The 23,661-nt window shown below is 45.8% G+C and overlaps 1 protein-coding gene across 1 annotated transcript in view; it reads left to right on the top strand.

Moving 5' to 3' along the window:
• The window catches only part of rai14 (retinoic acid induced 14), a 227,263-nt gene that overhangs the window by 166,832 nt on the left and 36,770 nt on the right, over nucleotides 1-23,661 (top strand). Inside the window, exons 12-13 of the mRNA XM_085966328.1 lie at nucleotides 9,870-9,985; nucleotides 13,975-15,570. Coding sequence (XP_085822454.1) covers nucleotides 9,870-9,985; nucleotides 13,975-15,570 — 1,712 coding nt within the window. The remainder of the gene's footprint in view (nucleotides 1-9,869; nucleotides 9,986-13,974; nucleotides 15,571-23,661) is intronic.

Here is a 23,661-nt window from a genome sequence, read left to right as displayed (position 1 = left end):
TATGCACCACGACAACTGGCTGTTCATCCTCCCCTTCCAAGATGTTCTGCAGCCGCTCGGAGACATCCTTGACCCTTGCACCAGGGAGGCACCACACCATCCTGGAGTGTCGTTTGCGGCCGTAGAAACGCCTATCTGTTCCCCTTACAATAGAATCCCCTATTACTATAGCTCTACCCCTCTTTTTCCTCCCATTCTGTGCAGCAGAGCCATCCCTGGTGCCAGGAAGTTGGCTGCTGCTGCCTTCCTCTGATAAGCCATCCGCCCCCAACAGTACTCAAAGTGGTGTATCTGTTGGAGAGGGGTATGGCCACAGGGGACCCCTGCACTACCTGCCAGCGCCTAGTACTCTGCCTGTTGGTCACCCGTTCCCTTTCTTCCTGTCCAACCTCTACCTGCGGTGTGTCCAACTCCGTAAACGTGCTATTCCCGATGTCCTGAGCATCGTGAACGCTCCAGTATGCATCCAATCGCAGCTCCAGTGCCGCAATGCGGTCTGTCAGTAGCTGCAACTGGATGCACTTCCTGCACATGTAGTTGTCAGGGACACAGGAAGTGTCCCTGAGTTCCCACATATCACAGGAGGAGCATATCACGTGGCCGGGCTGTCCTGCCATGACTTACCCTTTAATTAATTGAATTTAAATTAAATCAATCAATCCTACTAATTACACTACAGTTAACTGGTTTACCAACAGTCCCTGCTACACCAAAGAGACCTTAGAAACTATAAACCACAGAGTTAAAGTTTAAAAAAAGAGAGAAATACTCACCAACCAATCACTTACCTGCTTCCTGGTGACGTCACACTTTGATTACTTTTTACCTCTCTTCCCCCGCTGTTGAATTGGTAAGCCTCACCTCACTGCTCACACCCAGGTCTGATGCTCTGGTCGGGCCTCGCTGCTCGCTGCCGGTTTTATGCCTCGCCTCGCCTCACTGCTCACACCCAGGTCCGATGCTCTGGTCGGGCCTCGCTGCTCGCTGCCGGTTTTATGCCTTGCCTCGCCTTACTGCTCACACCCAGGTCTGATGCTCTGGTCAGGCCTTGCTGCCGGTTTTATGCTCCGCCTCGCCTCACTGCTCACACCCAGGTCTGATGCTCTGGTCGGGCCTCGCTGCTCGCTGCCGGTTTTATGCTCCGCCTCGCCTCACTGCTCACACCCAGGTCCGATGCTCTGGTCGGGCCTCGCTGCCGGTTTTATGCTCCGCCTCGCCTCACTGCTCACACCCAGGTCCGATGCCTCGACAACATCCTGGCTGTCATGCTGAAGACTTGTGCTCCAGAACTAGCCATGCCTCTAGCAAAGCTGTTCCAGTACAGATACAACACTGGCATCTACCTGACAATGTGGAAAACTGCCCAGGTATGTCATGTCCACAAAAGCAGGACAAATCAAATCCGGCCAGTTACCGCCCCATCAGTCTACTTTCAATCATCAGCAAAGTGATGGAAGGTGTCGTTGACAGTGCTATCAAGCACCACTTACTCACCAGTAACCTGCTCACCGATGCTCAGTTTGAGTTCCGCCAGGACCACTTGGCTCCAGACCTCATTATAGCCTTGGTCCAAACATTGACAGAAGAGCTGAATTCCAGAGGAGGTGAGAGTGACTGCCCTTGACATCAAGGCAGCATTTGATCGAGTGTGGAATCGAGGAGCCCTAGTAAATTTGAAGTCAATGGGAATCCAGGGAAAACTCTCCACTGGCTGGAGTTATACCTCGCACAAAGGATGATGGTTATGGGTGTTGGAGGCCAATCATCACAGCCCCAGGACATCGCTGCAGGAGTTCCTCAGGGCAGTGTCCTAGGCCCAACCATCTTCAGCTGCTTCATCAATGACCTTTCTGCCATAAGGTCAGATGTAGGGATGTTTGCTGATTGCAGTGTTCAGTTCCATTCGCAACTCCTCAGATAATGAAGCAGTCCATGCCCACATGCAACAAGACCTGGATGATATTTAGGCTTGGGCTGATAAGTGGCAAGTACCATTTGCGCCACACAAGTGCCAGGCAATGACTATCTCCAACAAGCGAGAGTCTAACCACCGCCCCTTGACATTCAACGGCATTACCATCATCGAATCCCTCACCATCAATATCCTGGGGGTCACCATTGAACAGAAACTTAACTGGACCAGCCACATAAATACTGTGGCAACAAGAGCACATCAGAGGCTGGGTATTCTGCGGTGGGTGTCTCACCTCCTGACTCCCCAAAACCTTTCCACCATCTACAAGGCACAAGTCAGGAGTGCGATGGAATACTCTCCACTTGCCTGGATGAGTACAGCTCTAACAACACTCAAGAAGCTCGACGCCATCCAGGACAAAGCAGCCCGCTTGATTGGCACCCCATCCACCATCTTAACAGCGTTGAGCTCAACTAAACAGCGTTGAGTACAAGGAACAACTAAAGAAAATGAAGGCTGCTATTAGATCAGCAAAAAGGCTTATGGAAAAAAGGATCGTAGACAACTGGATGTAATAGGAAAAGCTTTTTCAGTTATGTGAAGAGTCAGAACTATCAAAGACTGTATTGGACAATTGAAGGGTGTTCAAGGACAGGTTACAAAGGACTCACCGGGTATAGTGGAAATAGTAAATGAGTACTTTGCATCGGTCTTCACCCTTGAAGATGATGCTCAACTGTTAGACTTTAATAATGTTACTGACAAAACTAGTATTAACATATTGTTTTAGAAAGAATTAAGAACTTGAAAATAGATAGAGCAGCCGGGCCAGATGATATCCACCCAATGGACCTCGGAGATGGAGCATGTGCTGTGCGAACACTTATGCAATTTTAATAGCTCACTGCCCTCTGGAATGGTTGCTATAGATTGGAAGGAGGCTAGTGTAGTCCCCATCTTCAAAAAGGTGACAAGACAGACCCGGGTAGCTATAGACCTATTAGTTTAACATCAGTAATAGGTAAGATGCTTGTAGGAATTATTAGGAATGCAATATACAGTATGAATACATATCCGGAGGTGTTATGTCCGGAAACCTCGATCTACCGGCAGAAATCAGGAGCCGTTTTGTTAGGTTTTTTTTCTTCTCGTGGCTTTTTTTTCCAACAGTCAGACTCTGGAAAGTCTCTCTGAAGCTGTTGCTAAGCTACAGAGACGCTTCCAAGGTACAGGCCGACTGTTTAGAAGCTGTTGCTAAGCAACAGTGTTTGTTGTCAGATACGGAGATGAAAACCTCCGTATGCTTCAACATTAACGCTGGTATGTCCGGCAGTTTTGATAGATCGGCAACAGCTTGGTCCCGTCGGTGCCGGATATAACAAAGTCTCCTGTACCTGGATAGAGAGGGACACATTAGGGACACCCGACATGGCTTCATAAAAAGGTCATATCTTATAAATCTAATTGTATTTTTTGAAAAAGTTACGAAGTTAGTGGATGAGGGAAGTATACTTAAATTCCAAAAAGCTTTTGATAAGGTACTGCATTAAGAGGCTTTCTCTAAGATTGAAGCCTCTGGTATTAGTGGTAATATATTGAACTGCACTCAGAACTAGCTGGCAGGATGTAGGCAGAAAGTAGTTATAGATGGATTTGGATCTGTGTGGAGACTGGTCACCAGTGGTGTGCCACAGGGATCAGTGTTGGGACTGTTGCTCTTTTCTATTATTAATGATCTAGATGTAGGTGTTGGGGACACAATCTGCAAATTTGCAGATGATACCAAGATCTGTGCAAGTGTTAGAACTGTAGAAGATGCTCGTCTGCATCAGGCAGATCTTAATGTGTTGGGACTGGAAAATAATGTATAACTTAGATAAGTGCAGTGTTATGCATGCGGGCAGAGCAATGCTTCCCGCAGGCGGATGCCTCCGACCTGAAAAATCTACAAATTTACCTGGTGGTCTGGGAAGTACGGAGATTCATTCACCTGGGCCTTTCCAGGTACTCGCGGGTAGAGGCCCACGTATCTCGGGTGCATGTGGTTCGCAAGTGCCCCAGGGATCACGTGGGCCAGCCCAACCAATAAAAGAAGGGAATCCCCATTCATACTTATGGGAGTTTCATACGTACGGAATCCCCATAAGTATGAATGGGGATCACTTTTTTAAAAAAAATACACATACATGAAATAATTTTTTTATTACATATTTGCAATTATTTAAAATGCCATTTTATTAAATATTTTAAACAAAAATTTTATTTTTTTGAAAAAAAAAATTATGGCCTAGAAATTCAGTTGTTATCACCAGCCGCTAACGCCTTGGGAGGAGGAGAAGTGAGGCGTAAAGCGGCTAGCGCCCGGGCGCGGCGCGATCTGCGTCTCTCGCGAACTTCAGTCAAGATTTAGCGGCGGCGCAAAACCGTAGCGCCCACTCAGCTGCGCGCGCAGATCCTGACGTCATTTCATGGTGCAACGCCCTTGATGTGCCCCGAACCGGAACTTCAGTGGCGTCCCCCTTCTGTGCGCCTGGCGCCCCCAGCAACTGGTTGAGTGGAACGGTTCCCAGTCGCTGCGGGGCACGGGGGGGCGCTATTTAAAGGGGACTCTTCCTCCATTCTTTGTGGCAGCCATTTTGTTCCACTCCTGTGTGAGAGAGAGATATTTGGAGAGAGACAAAGGGAGAGAGCTTTCTGCTTTGACTCAGCGCTCGCACAGGTACTTCTGGCTTCAGGCCAGAGCTTTGCAGTTGGATTTAACTTTCAGTGCCATAGCCTTGAGTCGCCGCATATAATGGGGGCTGCAATGGGTGGAAACGTTGGCTTTCTGCATTGCATTCAAAGGGCGCAGAGACGCCGAGAGAGAGTGCCAGTCATGGCCAGACGGAGAAGAGCCAACAGGCGTCGGCACAGGAGGCCTTACCCACCCAGGGTATACCGCCAGCAGTTCTCATATCTGAACATGTCTGAGGAGCAGTGTGTTCGGAGGCTGCGATTCAGAAGGGAGGTTGTCACAGAGATCTGCCACCTGCTTCAGAGAGATCTGCAGCCACAGCTGAGGAGCAGGACGTCTCTGTCAGTGGCAGTGAAGGTGACGGTGGCTCTCAACTTCTATGCCACCGGCTCCTTCCAATCCACTACTGGGGACATTGCCAATATCTCCCAGTTTGCGGTACATTGCTGCATCCGCCAGGTGACGAATGCCCTCTTCAGAAGGAGACGTCAGTACATCTCCTTCCCCATGACCCTGGACAAGCAGCAAGAGCGTGCAATGGGATTTGCAAGAATAGCGGGCTTCCCCATTGTCCAGGGCGCCATTGACTGCACGCATGTGGCTTTGCAGGCACCTCTACAGAATGCCGAGAATTACCGCAGCCGGAAGGGCTACCATTCGCTCAAAGTCCAGTTGGTGTGTGACCACAGGCAGCTCATACTAGCTGTCAATGCCCACTTTCCAGGCAGCAGCCACGATGCCTACATCCTGCGCCAGACTTCTGTGGCAGACATTTTCGAAGCCCCGGCACACACAGGAGGCTATCCTTTGTGCACCTGGCTGATGACCCCGCTCCGTGCGCCCAGCACCCCTGCTGAAGAACGATACAATGACAGCCATCAAGCTACCAGGAACATCATTGACCACACAATCGGCGTGCTCAAGCAACGGTTCCGCTGTCTGGACCGTTCCGGAGGAGCACTACAGTACTCGCCTGAGCGAGTCTCCCATTTCGTTGTCGTGTGCTGCACAACCTGGTTATCCTCAGGACTCAGCCACTGCCAGCAGACATTGGAGGACCACCAGAGGAGGAGGAGCACCAAGACGGAGGGAGGCACAAAGTGCAAGGGCCGTCCGTCAGCGGATTATTGCAACTCGGTTCTAGGCCCACTCTCGGAATGGCTTGTGCCAATGAAAGAACATGAATGGAGCCGCTCCGCAAACCCTGAGGGCAACAAATAGTTCAAAGTGCAAGCATGGACAATCTGAATAAAGAATTTTTTTTATTTTACAAACTCTGTGCCCTTCCTGCATGACAAACAAATTCAGAGAAACCCCCCAAAAAACAGTCAGACACATAACTGGCTCTCACAACCTTGAGAAAATGAAAAAACAGTTAAACAAAAATGACCATGATTCTCGGCCTTCATATAAAAAAAAACATTTTGCCACACCTTCTACTTTTTCGCCTGCGAGGGTGATCCGCCTCGCTTCCGCGATTGGCCCCTTCCCGCCCTGCAGCTCCTCCTCAATGGGACCCCAGTGGCTGGGGGAAGGCTGCTGAGGGTCAGATGGTGAGACGGCAGATGCCCTTGGGGGACGGCCTGGACCAGCTCTGGGCCTGGAGGGCCCGGCTTCTGACCGTTCCAACTCTGCTTGGGCGGCAGCAGTCTGTCCTACGGGTGGTGGCAGCTGTAGTGGAGGAGTGACAGTGTTGGCTGCAGGAATGCTGCCAACCTGACAGAGCACAGGCACTCGCACGGGCCAGCACTGAAGCATGTGCAGCAATCTGCTGAAGCACAGACTTCTGGGCTGCTGCGGCGTGGCGAGGACCCCGTCGATGCCTGGCCGATCCAGCGAGGGTGGCAGCATTTAGTGCCCGTGTGGCCCTGGTCTGTGTCTGCATCACACCAGCCAGTGAATGCATGGCACAACTGAGCACTTGGCTGGAAGCTGCCTGTGCTGCCCCGAATTCCTGAATACTCCTTGCCAGTGACTCTATGGAGTCTGGCATCCTTGCCACTGCAGCCATGAGCTCAGTGTGCCCATTTCACCAAGGAGCCGCACCTCCTCTGCGCTCACCGTAGCGGGACTGGAGGCCGCACTCACCCTCCGGGGAGAAGGCCGCCGAGCTTCCCCACCCCTCACGCGTTGCTGCAGCCCGCTGGGCCCCGGAGCTTCACCCTCATCAGACCCTTCCCCCCCCCCCCCCCCCCCCGGCTCCCCTCCAGGGAAGACATGTCCCCATCATGGCCCTGGGCTGCGTCGGCTGAGGGTGGCACTGATGGGCCGGCTTCCTTTTCCTCCTCCTCGAATTCTGAATCAGACACAGTGCCAGCTTGAGGGCCCGCCTCCTCACCTGGCAAATCAGCATCTGAAAGCAGGGAGGCACAAGAGTTGCTTTAGAGTGAGAACAGGGCAGCAGCGAGGGAGGCATGAGTGCTGTTATGCACTGCATTGGTTCGAGAGTGGCAAAGGATGCTGGTGTGAGGCACAAGTGGAAAGAGAGAGGTCAAAAAGTTGATGACCTTACCATTGCTGTCCAGAACGGGGTCGGCATCTCCAGTGGCGACGGGACCAATCAGCCGGCCTCCCATAATCTGCTCCAGGTCGCTGAGCTCTTTAAGGTCAGGACGGCCTCCCCCGGTCCGTCGCTGCTGCCTGCGATTGTGGGCCAGTTTGCCCTGCAAGAGAAAGGACGGACTCTTAAGTACAGTGTCGAGCCCTGATCTTGCCTGCACTGCCTCCCATGGTGGAATAGCCCTGACAGTGTCAAGCCCTCAACTTGCCTGCACTGCCTCCCATGGTGGAATAGCCCTGACAGTGTCAAGCCCTCAACTTGCCTGCACTGCCTCCCATGGTGGAATAGCCCTGACAGTGTCAAGCCCTCAACTTGCCTGCACTGCCTCCCATGGTGGAATAGCCCTGACAGTGTCAAGCCCTCAACTTGCCTGCACTGCCTCCCATGGTGGAATAGCCCTGACAGTGTCAAGCCCTCATCTTGCCTGCACTGCCTCCCATGGTGGAATAGCCCTGACTGTCAAGCCCTCATCTTGCCTGCACTGCCTCCCATGGTGGAATAGCAATGATCTTGCCTGCACTGCCTCCCATGGTGGAATAGCCCTGACCATGTCAAGCCCTCATCTTGCCTGCGCTGCCTCCCATGGTGAATGTGCAAGTGATTTTCATGAGAGTCCCATAGCTGTTGGATGAGGGCTGGGCATTGGGGCTTTCAGGTCCCTTTGGCCATAAAGTGAGGTGCACATGCAGGGATGAAGAGGATATTGGAAAGGGTACTCACCCTGACAACCCGAGTGAGGTTGTTGAACTTTTTTCTGCATTGCACAGGAGTCCTGGTAACCATGCTGTTGGAGGTCACCCTGTTTGCCACCTCCCTCCAGGCTTTTCTATACTCGCTGGGCAGCGGCCTCCTGCCACTATCAGGGAAGAGGACAGGTCGCCTTCGCTCCACTGCGCCAACCAGTAGCTTCAGGGCACCCTCGCTGAAGCGCTGCGCTCGCTCCCTAGCCTTCTTCATAGTCCTGGGCGTTGAACTGGTGAAGCAGCTATGTTCAGGCCTTGATTCAGGGCTGCAGTGTGCAGGGCGTCGCAGCAAAACAAATCGACCCTCCCCCTTTAAGAGCTGACCGGCGCCAGCGTGTCTGCCTTCAATCAGCAACTCGCCGCACCTGCGCTGCGCTGCGCCTGCCCTCGGTGGTAGCGCCCCGGATCGCCGGCTTAGCGCCTTATGATAGTCGTGCACCGCCTGCTTTAGCGCAGCAGCAACCTCTTGGGGTGATGCAACTCAATTTCGGCGAAGGTGGCGCTAAGTTGCGCCGGTCGCTAAATTTAGCTATCGCCCAGCTGCAGCACCCCAAATGTGGCGATACTGAATTTCTAGGCCTATATGTTTTAACGGGTCTAAAAATAAACTTACCATAAAGTATAAATGAGAGATAAAATGTTATTTTTCTATTTTCTTTAATTCTTAGGCGTAAGGTCTGCTTTGACCAGGTGTAAGAATTTCACAGGCATTCAGAAGTTGGGCAAATAGCGCAACTCTCCGCCCACGGAGGCCCTTTTCCCGGGGATGCGGATCATCTGTCAAGAGAATTCTTGACAGATCGCAAGTTCTGGGTTTTCGCGCATGCCTAAACCCGGAAATTGCGCGGCCCCTACGGGCGCATACACACCTCGTTCACACCCGTGGGGGTCGCAAATTACGGCCCCAATATACGTGTAAATTTGGACTATGTCATGAAAATAATAGCCTGAAATTGTACCAATCTCACTCAGCTCAGCGTATGTGCATAATGGCCCAGAAATTTGGGTCGGGGGCTTCCCGCGGGTGCAAGCCCCCTACCTGCACTTACCTTGCACGCCAGCCGTTGAGCTGTGGGCCCACGTGGAATTCCGATCCGGGGCCTGGTCCAGCTGCCGGCGCGCAGTGCTTACGTATCCCAGGGGCGCAGTTAGTTTGTTGCATCCCCTGGGATCACGTGGGCCATGGGCAGCCAATCGGAGCAGGGAATGCTCCATTCATAAGTCTGACAGGAAGTGCTGTCAAGACTTTTAAATACTACAGCCCCAAAATAGCACTAAACCTTCAAATAAAATTTTTTTTAATCACATTTTTTAAATAAACTATAAATTACATGAATAACTATTTTAAACAATAATTTAAATTTTTGAAAAAAATAATTTTATATTCTAACGGGGCTAAAAATAAACTTACCTTGCTTTAAAGTATTTAAAAATAATAAACCTGTGGGAAAAAATGTTTTAATTTTAATTAATTCACCACTTACCTTGTAAAAAGCAGGCCTTGCACCTGCTTTTTACATTTCTAAATTCTGCAGGCTTACGTTCCCGGAGAAACCTGTAATTAAAAAAAAACCTAAGTTTGAAGCGCACGCGCAGCCTCCCCCGCGCACGCATTCGACCTCTGAACCCCTTCGTTCAGAGGAACGGAAGTGCCGGTTTCCCGCGCATGCGCAGTGCATGCAGGAAACCGGCACTTCCACCGGGCCTACGGGTGAGTACCCAGCACATACTCACCAGTGGAGACCCGTATTTCCGGGCCATTATTTACTAACTACAGTTCACATTTATGTATGCGAATGAATTTTAAGTATTTAATTTAACAACATTAAGCTAACATTAATTCCACATTTTAAATGTACCAAAGATCTAATTTTAGATGCTCAAGTTTGTAAAATTTCTGATTTAATTTCCTTTTAGGTAGTGGAAGTAAAGAAATGGAGAAATCTGTTGAAGAACCAGACCAGATAATGGCATTGCAATCCCAAATTGCTTCTCTTGCAGTGCAAAATAAAGAGCTGTGGGATATACTACAGGTATTTTGGATAATCTGTGATTCTTTACTATTTATTTCTCAATAGTTGAACTCCTTTACATTTCTAATACTGATATCTGTACCTTCAAAAATGTGAAGCATCCTCTGCTTCCTCAGCAAATAATTGTTACTTCAAATAAGTTAAAATCTGATTTTGTATCATCGATATTTATGGCAAGAGAAATTGTGCAACATAGAAATATTATGTAATATGTTTAATATACTCTGAGTGCATCTCTTGTCATATCACTCATGGGCCAAGGTTGAAGCCAGGAATATTGTACTGGATGCAGAGGCCCTGGAGCAAACAACCGGGCGAAACCAAGGCAGAGTAGAAAGCAAGGGTATGTAAGATTCGAGGTCTGCGGGAAGTGTGGGGAACGCTGATATTGAGGGATGCCGGGCCAGGAGAAGATAGGAAGTTAAGTTAGGACTTAGCTTTTTGTCTTTGCTGAGGTAATAGTGGAGTTTGAAATGCATTTTCTGGGCTGACTAAATCAGGAAAAGGACATGGTGACTGCATCTTGGAGAATGCTATTTTCTTAACCAATTCAAACAGTTGAAACACTGAACCAATGATAAAGCTCAAATATGAGCTTATCCGATCCAATCATAAAGCTCAGATATAAGCCTATTTAAGACAATAGACACAATTTTGTATTATATATTTATAAACTAAAAGTTGTGTGTTTGGTGCATTTCCATAGGGTGTGAAGCATGCTGATTGGCTCAAAATGTGCACTCTTTGAAAAGCAGCCAATCAAATCGGGGATCACCATTCTCTCTATATTACTTCCCTCCCTGCCCCACCATACATTGTAAAAGATTAAGTTTGGATAACATAGTAAACTCATTAATATAATAAACACATGAAATAAATCAATAATTCTGAAAAGAAAACACAACGCTTACCCATAAACTTACTGTCACATTTGTCAGTACCACCTTCAATTCCCCCCCCACCCCCAAATCAGCTGTCTTTTGAGCACCTCGAGTTAACCTATTGCTTTCTTCTTGGATCTTACCCTGCAGCTGGCTGCTTCCTCGGAGAACCTCTTCATGTTGACATGCTTTTGCATGTGCCCGACTCAGGAGCCTGCATGCACACAATTCAATGACCTCACAAACAGCAATCAGCCCCCTCCCCAGAGTTCTCTGATGGTTCCCTACACCCCCCCAGTGTTCCCAAGCCTCGGGCCCATCCCCTATAAGTGCTATCAAGTTCCACTCGCAGTTTACACTCTTGCCGCACTCCATCCTCCATCTCACTCCCAGGCCCTGCTTCCTCTTTCATACCAAGTAAATGTTGGTCCCTTAGAGGATGAGACCGGGAAATTAATGGTGGGAAATATGGAGGTGGCAAAAACATTGAATGAATATTTTATATCAGTCTTTACAGTAGAAGACACTAAGAATATCCCAACACTGGACAAACAGGGGGCTAAAGGGGGGGAGGAGCTAAACACGATCAAAATCACTAAGGAAGTGGTACTCGGTAAAATAATGGGACTCAAGGCGGATAAATCACCTGGACCTGATGGCTTACATCCTAGGGTCTTGAGGGAAGTGGCGGTAGGGATTGTGGATGCATTGGTAATAATTTTCCAAAACTCCCTGGACTCGGCAAAGGTCCCGGCAGACTGGAAAACTGCTAATGTAACACCCTTATTTAAAAAGGGCAGTAGACAAAAGGCTGGAAACTATAGACCGGTTAGCCTAACATCTGTGGTAGGTAAAATTTTGGAGTCCATTATTAAGGAGACAGTAACAGGACATTTGGATAATCATAATTTAATAGGACAAAGTCAGCATGGTTTTATGAAGGGGAAGTCATGTTTGACAAATTTGCTGGAGTTCTTTGAGGAAGTAACATATAGGGTGGATAAAGGGGAACCAGTGGACGTAGTGTATTTAGACTTCCAAAAGGCATTTGACAAGGTGCCACACAAAAGATTATTGCTTAAGATAAAAAATCACGGGATTGGGGGTAATATTCTGGCATGGATAGAGGATTGGCTATCTAACAGAAGGCAGAGAGTTGGGATAAATGGTTCATTCTCAGACTGGCAATCAGTAACTAGTGGTGTTCCGCAGGGGTCAGTGCTGGGTCCCCAACTCTTTACAATCTATATTAACGATTTGGAGGAGGGGACCGAGTGTAACATATCAAAGTTTGCAGATGATACTAAGATGGGAGGGAAAGTAGTGAGTGAGGAGGACATAAAAAACCTGCAAGGGGACATCGACAGGCTAAGTAAGTGGGCAGAGATTTGGCAGATGGAATACAATACTGGAAAGTGTGAGGTTATGCACTTTGGCAGGAAAAATCGTAGAGCAAGTTATTATCTTAATGGCAAGAAACTGGAAAGTATTGAAGTACAAAGGGATCTGGGGGTCCTGGTGCACGAAACTCAAAAGGTTAGTATGCAGGTGCAGCAAGTGATTAAGAAGGCCAATGGAATGTTGGCTTTCATTGCTAGGGGGATAGAATATAAAAATAGGGAGGTATTGCTTCAGTTGTACAAGGTATTGGTGAGACCGCACCTGGAATACTGCATACAGTTCTGGTGTCCATACTTAAGAAAAGACATACTTGCTCTCGAGTCAGTACAAAGAAGGTTCACTCGGTTAATCCCGGGGATGAGGGGATGGACATATGAGGAGAGGTTGAGTAGATTGGGACTCTACTCATTGGAGTTCAGAAGAATGAGAGGCGATCTTATTGAAACATATAAGATTGTGAAGGGGTTGGATCGGGTGGATGCGGGGAAGATGTTCCCGATGATGGGTGAAACTAGAACTAGGGGGCATAGTCTTAGAATAAGGGGCTGCTCTTTCAAAACTGAGATGAGGAGGAACTACTTCACTCAGAGGGTGGTAGGTCCATGGAATATGCTGCCCCAAAAAGCTGTAGAAGCTACATCATTACATAAATTTAAAACAGAAATAGACAGTTTCCTAGAAGTAAAGGGAATTAAGGGTTACGGGGAGCGGGCAGGAATTTGGACATGAGTCTAGGTTCGGATCGGTCATGGCCCTGTGGGTAGCGGAGCGGGCCCAGGGGCCGTGTAGCCTGATCCTGCTCCTATTTCGTGTGTCTAATTCTGTTAGATTCAGGAGATTGTTCTGTGATAGTGGATTGGCGGTTAGGATCAGATCAGCCATGATCTTATTGAATGGCGGAGCAGGCTCGAGGGGCCGATTGGCCTACTCCTGCTCCTATTTCTTATGTTCTTAAAAGCCCACCATCCCTTCCTCCCCTGCCTTAGCCCTAGTCCTAGACTCCCATTTCATCTCTTTCATGTGTTCTAATAGCCTCCCTCTGCCTGATCCTAATTGCCATCTCTGAACTGGTACATGTTGGCATCCATTTTGCTGCTTTTAAAAAAGGTATGAGAAAGAAATTGAGTAATTGATAAAACAACATAAATAAGAGTTGTGCAGAGAGATTGGGAGATGCAGAAAAGAGGGGAGATCCTTACAGAAAGAGTGAATGGGAAAGAGGTGACGTTAATTGGTACAGACACTAATGTGAGAAAAGGCATAGGAGCCATACAGAAAGGGAATAAAGTGGAAGACAGAAGATGAAAGATGCAACAAAATAGTAAGAGTGAACCAGAGATTGTTACAGGCAGAAAGATGAGTTTTAAATATGTTTGTCCAGGAGCTGATCCACGAGAGATGAAGCAGTGGCTATATAACGTGCACAGTACTTACTGTTGCAAACAGGGACGCGCTGGTAGCAGTCATTAAACAATCTTCTATTTAAAAATGCACCAACTTCATGAAAAGTGTTTTTAAATTTGCAAACTCTTGGGAAAAAGCTGTAAATCGCAATGAAAGGCAACATATCATTTGTGTGTAATAAAGACAAAAATTGCAAGTGGCGCTTCACCTTCCCAAAACAAGGTTTGCCAAAGACATTTTTGTGAAACCGGTGGCTCTTTAATCATCTTACTGTTTAATTGTGAATTTGATTTTCAATTACAGGGAAAGGAATTGCAGGACAAAGTAACGAGCATATTATCACAGGATGAGCAATCAAGACAGAATCTAGAAACATCATTTGACCTAAATCTTAATTCAGCTGATTCCCATTGTATTCTCGAAGCTGATTACATCCAGCTAAGGGAATTGTATAAAAATGCTGAAGCTGAAATTACAAACCTAAGAGCAGCGATGTCTTCAAACATGTCAAATAGTTCACTACAAACAGAGATTTTTGAAAACAGTAGCAATAATACAGAGGTAAAGGATTTGCATGAGCAAGCAACTCAGCATGCATTGGCGATGGAATTGTTGGCTGAATTCTCGGAGGAAAGCATGCAGACATTAGGAGAAATTAATGAGAATGGTTATTGTCTCGAACAAAAGCTTCAAGACACACAGAGCAAGTATGATGAGGCACTGAAGGAACTTTCAAGTCTGCGGGCACAGGTACAACAAGATTTGTGTTTCAGGGAAGAACATCTGTCTTTACCAAATTTGGAAGAGCTGACACAGTCCTATGAAGATGAGATAGAAGAACTGAAGCAAAGGCTTAAAAGAGCTTTGGAAGAGGAAGAGAGGGCTAATAATAGCATTAGAGAAATAGAGGAACTCCTAGAGATAAAAGATAAAATCTTGTCCAAGTGTTTGTCTGAGGAAGATTGTGAGGACTTAAAAAAATCTCAAAGCTTACTTATTGAAAATATCAATCAAGAGAAGGTGCTGCTAATTGAGAAATATAAGGAAGCACAAGAGGAAATTAAAAAGTTAGAAGAAAAGCTGAACCATCAGGCATCATCTCAAGAAAAGGAAAATGACTTCCAAGAGATGCTGGCAGCACTGAACAAAACAATAGATGAGCTAAATAATCAAGTAACTGAAATGACAAAGCGGTATAATGAAGCAAAAAGTGAGTTAAAAGAGTTGAAGAATAAAAAGGCTGAAGTGACATCTGAGCATGTTAATTCAAACTATATCCATAAAGAGCAACATGAACAACTAGTACAAGTTCTAAATGAGTCAGTAGATGAATTGAAAGAAAAACTGTCAGAAATGGAGATGAAGCTTAAGGGAGCTGAGCAAGACAATACAAAGATGCAGAGGGACCTTGAGGTTCAAAAGCAGAATTCTGTATCTCTCTCTGAACATAACCAAATTATAACGTCTCTTGAAAATACTATAAAGACTTTTGATGGCAAAATACGCCAGATGGAGCAAGGACTTGAGCAGAAAGAAATAGAGCTGAACATATTGCAAGGAAATCTGGCTACAGAAAAGGCTGCTGTTCAAGAGGCGATGGTTCCAAAATCAGAGTATGAGAAGTTAAAAGTTTCATTAGAAGCAGAGTCAAATCGATTGACTGTTAAAATAAATGATTTATTGAAAGAACAAGAAAAGATATCTGCAGAAGCTGCACAGGCAAGGAAAGACAACCTGCTAGCAAAAAGTGGCTGTGACACAGCTCAGGCTCAGGTTGTGGTCAAGGAGCAAGAAATCAAGAGGCTTCGCATCAGGGTCCATGACCTGCAGCAAGCTATTGAAGAATTGCAAAAGCGGATTAAAGATTCCTTGAAACTAGAAGAAGATAAAGACAAGAAGGTAAGATTTTAAATTCATTTTTGCTATTCACTATTATTTTTGTGGAATCTGGATTTTTACATTGGAATACTTCAGGCAATTGACAAATAATTAAACAGGCTGTGACCTCTTGAGCAATGTAATTACTTTTTTCACAAAACTTGCAGATGTCTACTTTTGTCCTTAGGAAGCTCATTGCTGAAACATGTCAGATATAATACTACAATTGTGCTGTTATTGAGACTAAATAAACTTAGAAACTTCTTTCTAAAAATAAGAGGCCCTCACTTTCCTGTAATTCAGTTCTCTGCAAAATATTTTGAGGTGATCTATTTTATAAAGGCTGTTCTTCCTAATAAGAATATAAGAAGGTGGTAGGTGGTAGAAAAAAAATAGGACCTCAAAGGTAGTAATCTCAGGATTGCTACCAGTGCGACATGCTAGTCAGAGTAGAAATAGAAGGATATTTCAGATGAATACGTGGCTAGAGGAATGGTGCAAGGGGGAGGGATTCAAATTCCTGGGACATTGGAACCGGTTCTGGGGGAGGTGGGACCAGTACAAACTGGACGGTTTGCACCTGGGCGGGACTGGGACCGATGTATTAGGGGGAGTGTTTGCTAGTGCTGTTGGGGAGAGTTTAAACTAAAATGGCAGGGGGTTGGGAACCTGTGCAGGGAGACAGAGGAAAGGGAAGCAAGGATGGAAACAAAAGACAGGAAGGAGAAAAGCAAAAGTGCAAGGCAGAGAAATCAAGGGTGTAAATCAAACAGGGCTACAGCAAATAATAATGCTAAAAGGACTAAGAGTGTTTAAAAAAAAAATAGCCTGAAGGCTTTGGGGGAAAAATTCAGTTGTTTGCGCCTCCCATTAGCGCCTTAAGAGGGCGCTAATGGGGCGCAAAGCAACTAGCGCCCGAATGCGGCGATGGTTGCGCCGCTCGCGAAATTAACTAGGCATTTTGCGGCAGCGCTAAACACTACCGCCACGATCTCCAGCGCCGGCAGATCGTGACGTCAGCCGAGTGCGCAACGCCCCGGACCAGATATTGAGTGGCGCCCCCTGCCTTACCGCCTGCCGCTAGCAACGACGGGTTGAGGGGAGCGTTTTGCATTCAGGAAGGGACTGGGGGAGCGCTATTTAAAGGCAACCGCTTCCTGCCTTTTTTTTGTTGGTGACATTTTTGCACCACGCATTCTGAGAGAGAGAGAGAGAGACTTCTGGAGAGATTCAACACTGTGTGAGGAGTTTTGCATACTGAGCAGCACTTTGCAGGTTCATTTTGATTTGCCCTTGTATCTATTTAGAAGAGACTGTGGGGGCTGCACTCTGAGCTCTTTCCCTGGGTCTCTCCATTGCTCTTTCCAGCAGATTTGAGATACAGGTCTCACCAGTCCGAGATTCAAGGCTGCAATGAGCAGGATGTGGATGGAGTGCAAAATCAACCCTCCCCTTTAAGATAAAAACAAAAAAATGCTGCAGAAACTCAGCAGGTCAAGCAGCATCTGTGAAGAGAGAAACAGAGTTAACGTTTCAGGGCGATGACCTTTCGTCAGACCTCCCCTTTAAGAACTGGCCAGCGCCAGTGTGTCTGTGTTCCATTGCTGACTGACATCACATGAGCTTCGCCAGCGCTCTGAGGTAGCGCCTCGCTCTGAGGTAGCGCCTCGCTCCTCGGCCTTTGCGCCTTAAGACAGGTATGAAGCGTCTGATTGAGCGCTCCAATCACCTCCAGGGGCGATAAAAGCCAAGTTTGCCGTCGGAGGCGATAATTAGCGCCATGCACTAAACTTTGCACACGCCCGCTAATGGCGCCCCAAACGGGGCAATACTGAATTTTTCCCCCTTTGTGTCTTAATGCAAGGAGCATTCATAATAAGGTGGATGAATTAGCTGCGCAAATAGATGTAAATGGATATGATATAATTGGAATTATGGAGACATGGCTCCAGGGTGACCAAGGCTGGGAATTCAACATCCAGGGGTATTCAATATTCAGGAAGGACAGGCAAAAAGGAAAAGGAGGTGGGGTAGAATTGCTGGTTAAAAAGGAGATTAACACAATAGTAAGGAAGGATGTTAGCTCTGATGATGTGGAATCTGTATGGGTAGAGCTGAGAAATACCATGGGGCAGAAAACGTTAGTGGGAGTTATATACAGACCCCCAAACTGTAATGCTGAGGTTGGAGATGGCATTAAATGGGAAATTAGAGACGCGTGCAATAAGAGCACAGCAGTTATCATGGGTGACTTTAATCTACATATAGATTGGGCTAACCAAATTATTAACAATACTGTAGAGGAGGAATTCCTAGAGTGTATACGGGATGGTTTCCTGGACCAATATGTCGAGGAACCAACCAGAGATCAGGCCATCTTAGACTGGGTATTATGTAATGAGAGAGGATTCATTAGCAATCTTGTTCTGCGAGGCCCCTTGGGGAGGAGCGATCATAATATGATAGAATTCTTCATTAAGATGGAGAGTGAAGTAGTTGACTCAGACTAGGGTCCTGAATTTCAATAAAGGAAACTACGATGGTATGAGGCATGAGTTGGCTAGGATGGATTGGGGAACGTTTCTTAAAGGGATGATGGTGGATAGGCAATGGCAAATATTTAAAGATCGCATGGATGAACTACAGAATTTGTTCATCCCTGTTTGGCATAAAAATAAAACAAAAAAGGTGACTCAACCATGGCTAACAAGGGAAATTAGGGATAGCATAAGATCCAAGGAGAGGACATATAAATTGGCCAGAAAAAGCAGCAAACCTCAGGATTGGGAGCAGTTTAGGATTCAGCAAAGGAGGACAAAGGGATTACTTAAGAGGGGGGAAAATAGAATGAGAGTAAGTTTGCAGGGAACATAAAAACTGACCGTAAAAGCTTCTATAGATATGTGAAGAGAAAAAGATTGGTGAAATCAAGCATAGGTCCCTTGCAGTCAGAATCAGGGGAATTTATAATGAGGAACAAAGAAATGGCAGACCGATTAAATACATACTTTGGTTCTGTCTTCAAAAAGGATGACACAAATAACCTTCCAGAGATGTCAGGGAACATAGGGTCCAATGAGAGGGATGAATTGAATGAAATCAGTATTTGTAGGGAAATGGTGTTAGGGAAATTGACGGTATTGAAGGCCGATAAATCCCCAGGGCCTGATAATCTACATCCTAGGGTACTTAAGGAAATGGCCCTAGAAATAGTAGATGCATTGCTGGTCATCTTCCAAAATTCTATAGAATCTGGAATAGTTCCCATGGATTGGAGGGTAGCTAATGTAACCCCACTATTTAAAAAAGGTGATAGAGAGAAAATGGGGAATTATAGACCGGTAAGCCTGACATTGGTAATGGGGACAATGTTAGAGTACATTATAAAAGATGTAATAGCAGAGCACTTGGGAAACAGTGACAGGATCGGACAAAGTCAACATGGATTTACAAAAGGTAAATCGTGCTTGACTAATCTACTGGAATTTTTTGAGGATGTAACTGGTAGAATAGATAAGGGAGAACCAGTGGATGTGGTGTATTTGGACTTTCAGAAGGCTTTCGATAAGGTCCCGCATAAGAGATTGGCGTGCAATGTTAAAGCACATGGGATTGGGGGTAAGGTACTGACTTGGATAGAGAACTGGTTGGCAGACAGGAAGCAAAGAGTTGGAATAAACAGGTCTTTTTCCGAGTGGCAGGCAGTGACTTGTGGGGTACCGAAGGGATCAGTGCTAGGACCCCAGTTATTCACAATATATGTTAATGACCTAGACGAGGGAATTAGATGTAATATCTCCAAGTTTGCAGACGACACAAAGCTGGGGGTGGGCGTGTGTGCTGTGAGGAGGATGCAGAGAAACTCCAGTATGATTTGGACAGGTTGGGTGATTGGGCAGATGCAGTATAATGTGGATAAATGCGAGGTTATCCACTTTGGTGGCAAAAACAGAAAGACAGATTATTATCTGAACGGCAATAGATTGGAAAAAGGGGAAGTGCAACGAGACCTGGCTGTCCTTGTGCACCAGTCGCTGAAGGTAAGCATGCAGGTGCAGCAGGCGGTTAAGAAGGCAAATGGTATTTTGCCCTTCATAGCGAGAGGATTCAAGTACAGGAGCAAGGATGTCTTGCTGCAGTTGCACAGGGCCTTGGTGAGACCACACCTTGAGTATTGTGTGCAGTTTTGGTCGCCTTATCTGAGGAAGGATGTTCTTGCCATGGAGGGAGTGCAGCGAAGATTCACCAGACTGATACCTGGGATGGCAGGAATGACATCTGAAGAGAGATTGGGTTGATTAGGCTTATATTCGCTAGAATTTAGAAGAATGAGAGAGGATCTCATTGAAACTTATAAAATTCTAACAGGACTAGACAGACTAGATGCAGGAAGGATGTTCCCGATGGCGGGGGAGTCCAGAACCAGGGGTCACAGTCTAAGGATAAGGGGTAAGCCATTTAGAACTGAGATGAGGAGGAATTTCTTCACCCAGAGAGTGGTGAACCTGTGGAATTCTCTACCACAGAAGGCAGTTGAGGCCAATTCATTAAATATATTCAAGAAGGAGTTAGATATATTTCTTAAGGCCAAAGGGATCAAGGGATATGGGGAGAAAGCAGGGACAGGGTACTGAATTTGGATGATCAGCCATGATCTCATTAAATGGCGGAACAGGCTTGAAGGGCCAAAATGGCCTACTCCTGCTCCTATTTTCTATGTTTCTATAATGGACTCTACTCTATTAACTTTTCAGTTTCTAGATGTTTTTTAAAGAATAGTCAAAATGGATTTCAAAATGGATGGTCATGCTTGACCAACCTTTTTGAATTCTTCAAAGAAGTAACAGAGTGTAGATAAGGGTAATGTAGTAGATGTAATATATATTTTTTAAATTCATTCCTGGGATGTGGGAGTCACTGGCAAGGCCAGCACTTTATTGCCCATCCGTAATTGCCCTTGAGAAGGTAGTGGTGAGCCACCGCCTTGAACCACTGCAGTCCATGTGGCAAAGATACTGCCATAATGCTGTTAGGGAGGGAGTTCCACGAGTTTGACCCAGCGACAATGAAGGAACGGTGATATATTTCCAAGTCAGGATGGTGTGTGACTTGGATGGGAATTAAGGTGAGCTCAGGGAGGACAGAAACCTCCTGTGGAGCAGAAAGGCAAAAGCTCGCTTGTTCTTGATTTTCAGTATGAATACAGACTGTGAAAGCAGGGCCTCGCGACCCTTCTGACCTTTTGGGTTTTACGCAGGAGGTGTCAGAAAAGTTACGACAGGGATAATTGACTTGTGGTGGCCAAGCATTCATAGTGACATCACTTTTTAATCCTTCAAAGTTGGCTCCTCCTATCATTACGAAGCAGAATATACAGGTAGACTATCCCTTATCCGAAAACCTTGGGACCAGCTGTGTTTTGGAATTTGGAATTTTTCGGATTTCGGAAGGGTATTACGGGGCAGCACCCCGTAAGCAAACACATTAATATTTCTGCAGCGAACCTTATGAATATTCACACTGAGTGGGATAAATAAAGACTATAAATAGTATTACAGTTTATTTGTACAGTAATAATTTGGTAAATTAAATAGTGAGAGAAATGTAGACCATAAATACTCTAGTGCAGTTTATTTGTAAGGAAAACATTCAGTAAAACTTCAAACATATACAGGTACAAACTAAGCTAAATACCTGTACATATACATGCAGTAAAGGTACATTACATCTGGCTTGAGGATCTTGGAGAAGAGGGTACATCAGTGTTGTCATCGTCGTCATCAGGTTGGAGTCGGACATCTGAAGATGGGCCAGGAACAGGATTCTCAAGTGATGAAGCAGCACTACGACAGACGGCCTTTTTAAAGATTTCTTCCAGTGTCATCTGTCTCATTAACATTGGTTTCTGTCTAAGCAGTCTCTCTTTAATTGAGTAAACTTGCATAATCTCTTGCTCACTGATAAATGCACGTTGTTCAAGGCCAGCAATTAACTGATCACACATTGTCACCATATCGTCTATGGAGATTTTTTCACCTGTGTTCACAATGTCATCATCATCATCACTACTGTCCTCATGCTTGTCTTTATTTAACACCATTTCAGCAATTTCCCCATCACTCAACGAATGCACAACAGGTGCATCATTGTCAATGTTCAGCACTTCTTCGATGTCAGCTCCCTCTAACTTATTTACACTTTTGGATGATAAACCTTTGGCGTAAGTAAGGAGGTTTGATATCATCTTCTCCTGACTGACAGGAAATCCTTCAAAATCTTCATCTGCAGGTCCATCTTCATCAAACATCGTTGTAGGCCAAAGTCTGTGCCAAGCATTTATTAATGTTGGTTTATCAACATCGTTCCAAGCATTAGCAACTGCGTAAATGGCATCCTTAACATTGAACTCTTTCAGGAAGCTTTGGATTCCTATGCCTCTGTTGATTGCATCAAGCATACAGTTCAAAAAACGTCTTTATACTTGCTCTTCATGGAGCGTAAAATTCCTTGGTCACAAGGCTGTATTAAAGATGTCACATTTAGGGGAAAGTTAATGCCGAAAACATAACTTTTCACAAGAAGTTCAGGAGGGGGATGTGCGGAGCAGTTGCCCAGGAACAATAAAATTTTGCAGTTTTCTTCCAGTCCAACTTGCCTGCAATGAGCTCGTGTCACTGGTATGAAGTGGTTATTGAACCAGTGAGAAAATATTCCTCTGGTTACCCATGCTTTCTTGCTCACATAATAATGCACAGGTAAATTGCATACACCTTTCAAACATCTCGGATGTTGGCTTTTTCCAATCACTACCAACTTTAACTTGTGTGTGCCTGCAGCATTGGCACACCCAAGAACAGTCAACCTGTCCTTAGCGTCCTTAAAACCTGCTGGTGCACTCTCATCAGCCGTCGTTAATGTTTTTCTAGGAACGTAGCGCCAGAACAGAGCTGTTTCATCAGCACTGTAAATTTGTTCAGGACCGAGGTTTTCATCAGATATTATTTTGGCAAATTCATCTATGTAATTTTCAGCTGCTTCATGATCAGCAGAAGCTTTTTCACCACATATTTTCAGATATTTTATACCATGCCGCTTCTTAAATTTATGCAGCCAACCTTCTGAATATTCACACTCAACTTCAATGTTCAGTTCTTCATGGTATATTCTAGCTTGTTTCATGACCATCAAACCAGTCAGTGGCACACGTTCACCTCTTCGTTGTCGAATCCACTCAATCAGCACACGGTCAAGATCTTCATTTTTTGCCCTATGCAATGTTTTGCTACTTTTCATTAGTTTATGGTCATCACTGTCAGTGTAAAACTTCAACAACTTGTCTTTCTGTTTCTTTAACTCATTTACGGTGGTAGTTCCCACACCATATTCTTCAGTAAGACGTCGCACAGACACGCCACGATCAAGCTTCTGCAATAACTCCACTTACTGCGATATCGATAATGAGAGATGCTTCCTTCTCTGCTTCTCACTGTTACCCATAGGGGCATCTGCAGCTCTTTTTAACATTTTCACAAATCGCAAAAAACAACAAATATCAAAGAGAGCAGCAGGCGCACGTGTGACAGCGCTGAGACACAACTGACGCCTCACACCTGCGTGGGTCAAGCATCGGCCGCGTCGGGTCATGTTTTGCGCCACTCGGGTCATGTCGTGCGCACGACTTGCGCTCCGCGAAAAAACTTTCGGTTTTCGGAAGTGCGGATAAGGGATAGTCTACCTGTACTTGGATTTTTAAAAGGTCTTTGATAAGGTATCGCATAGTAGACTCATGACTAGGATCAGAGCATGCGGAGCTGTGGGCAAGCAGCAGAATGGATAGCAAGCTGGCTGCAAAGCAGAGAGCAGGGGTTAAAGTCATTTATTCAGACTGACGGAAGGAGGGAAGTGGTGTTCCATAGGGTTCAGTGCTGGGACCACTGTTACTCACCATTTACATAAATAATTTGGACTGGTGATTCGGAAATACAATTTCAAAATCTGTGGATGATGCCAAATTAGGGATTATAATTAATACCGAGGAAGACTGGGACAAAATATAAGGTGTGAATAAACTTGCAAAATGTGTGTGTAAATGGCAAATTAATTTCAATATAG

The sequence above is a fragment of the Somniosus microcephalus genome, chromosome 2, assembly GCF_052327205.1.
Source record: "Somniosus microcephalus isolate GS21.2 chromosome 2, FLI_Smic_1.0, whole genome shotgun sequence".
Classification (NCBI taxonomy): Eukaryota; Metazoa; Chordata; class Chondrichthyes; order Squaliformes; family Somniosidae; genus Somniosus; species Somniosus microcephalus.
The sequence above is the reverse complement of the archived record's forward strand: the minus strand, read 5'-3'. Positions and strand labels throughout refer to the sequence as shown.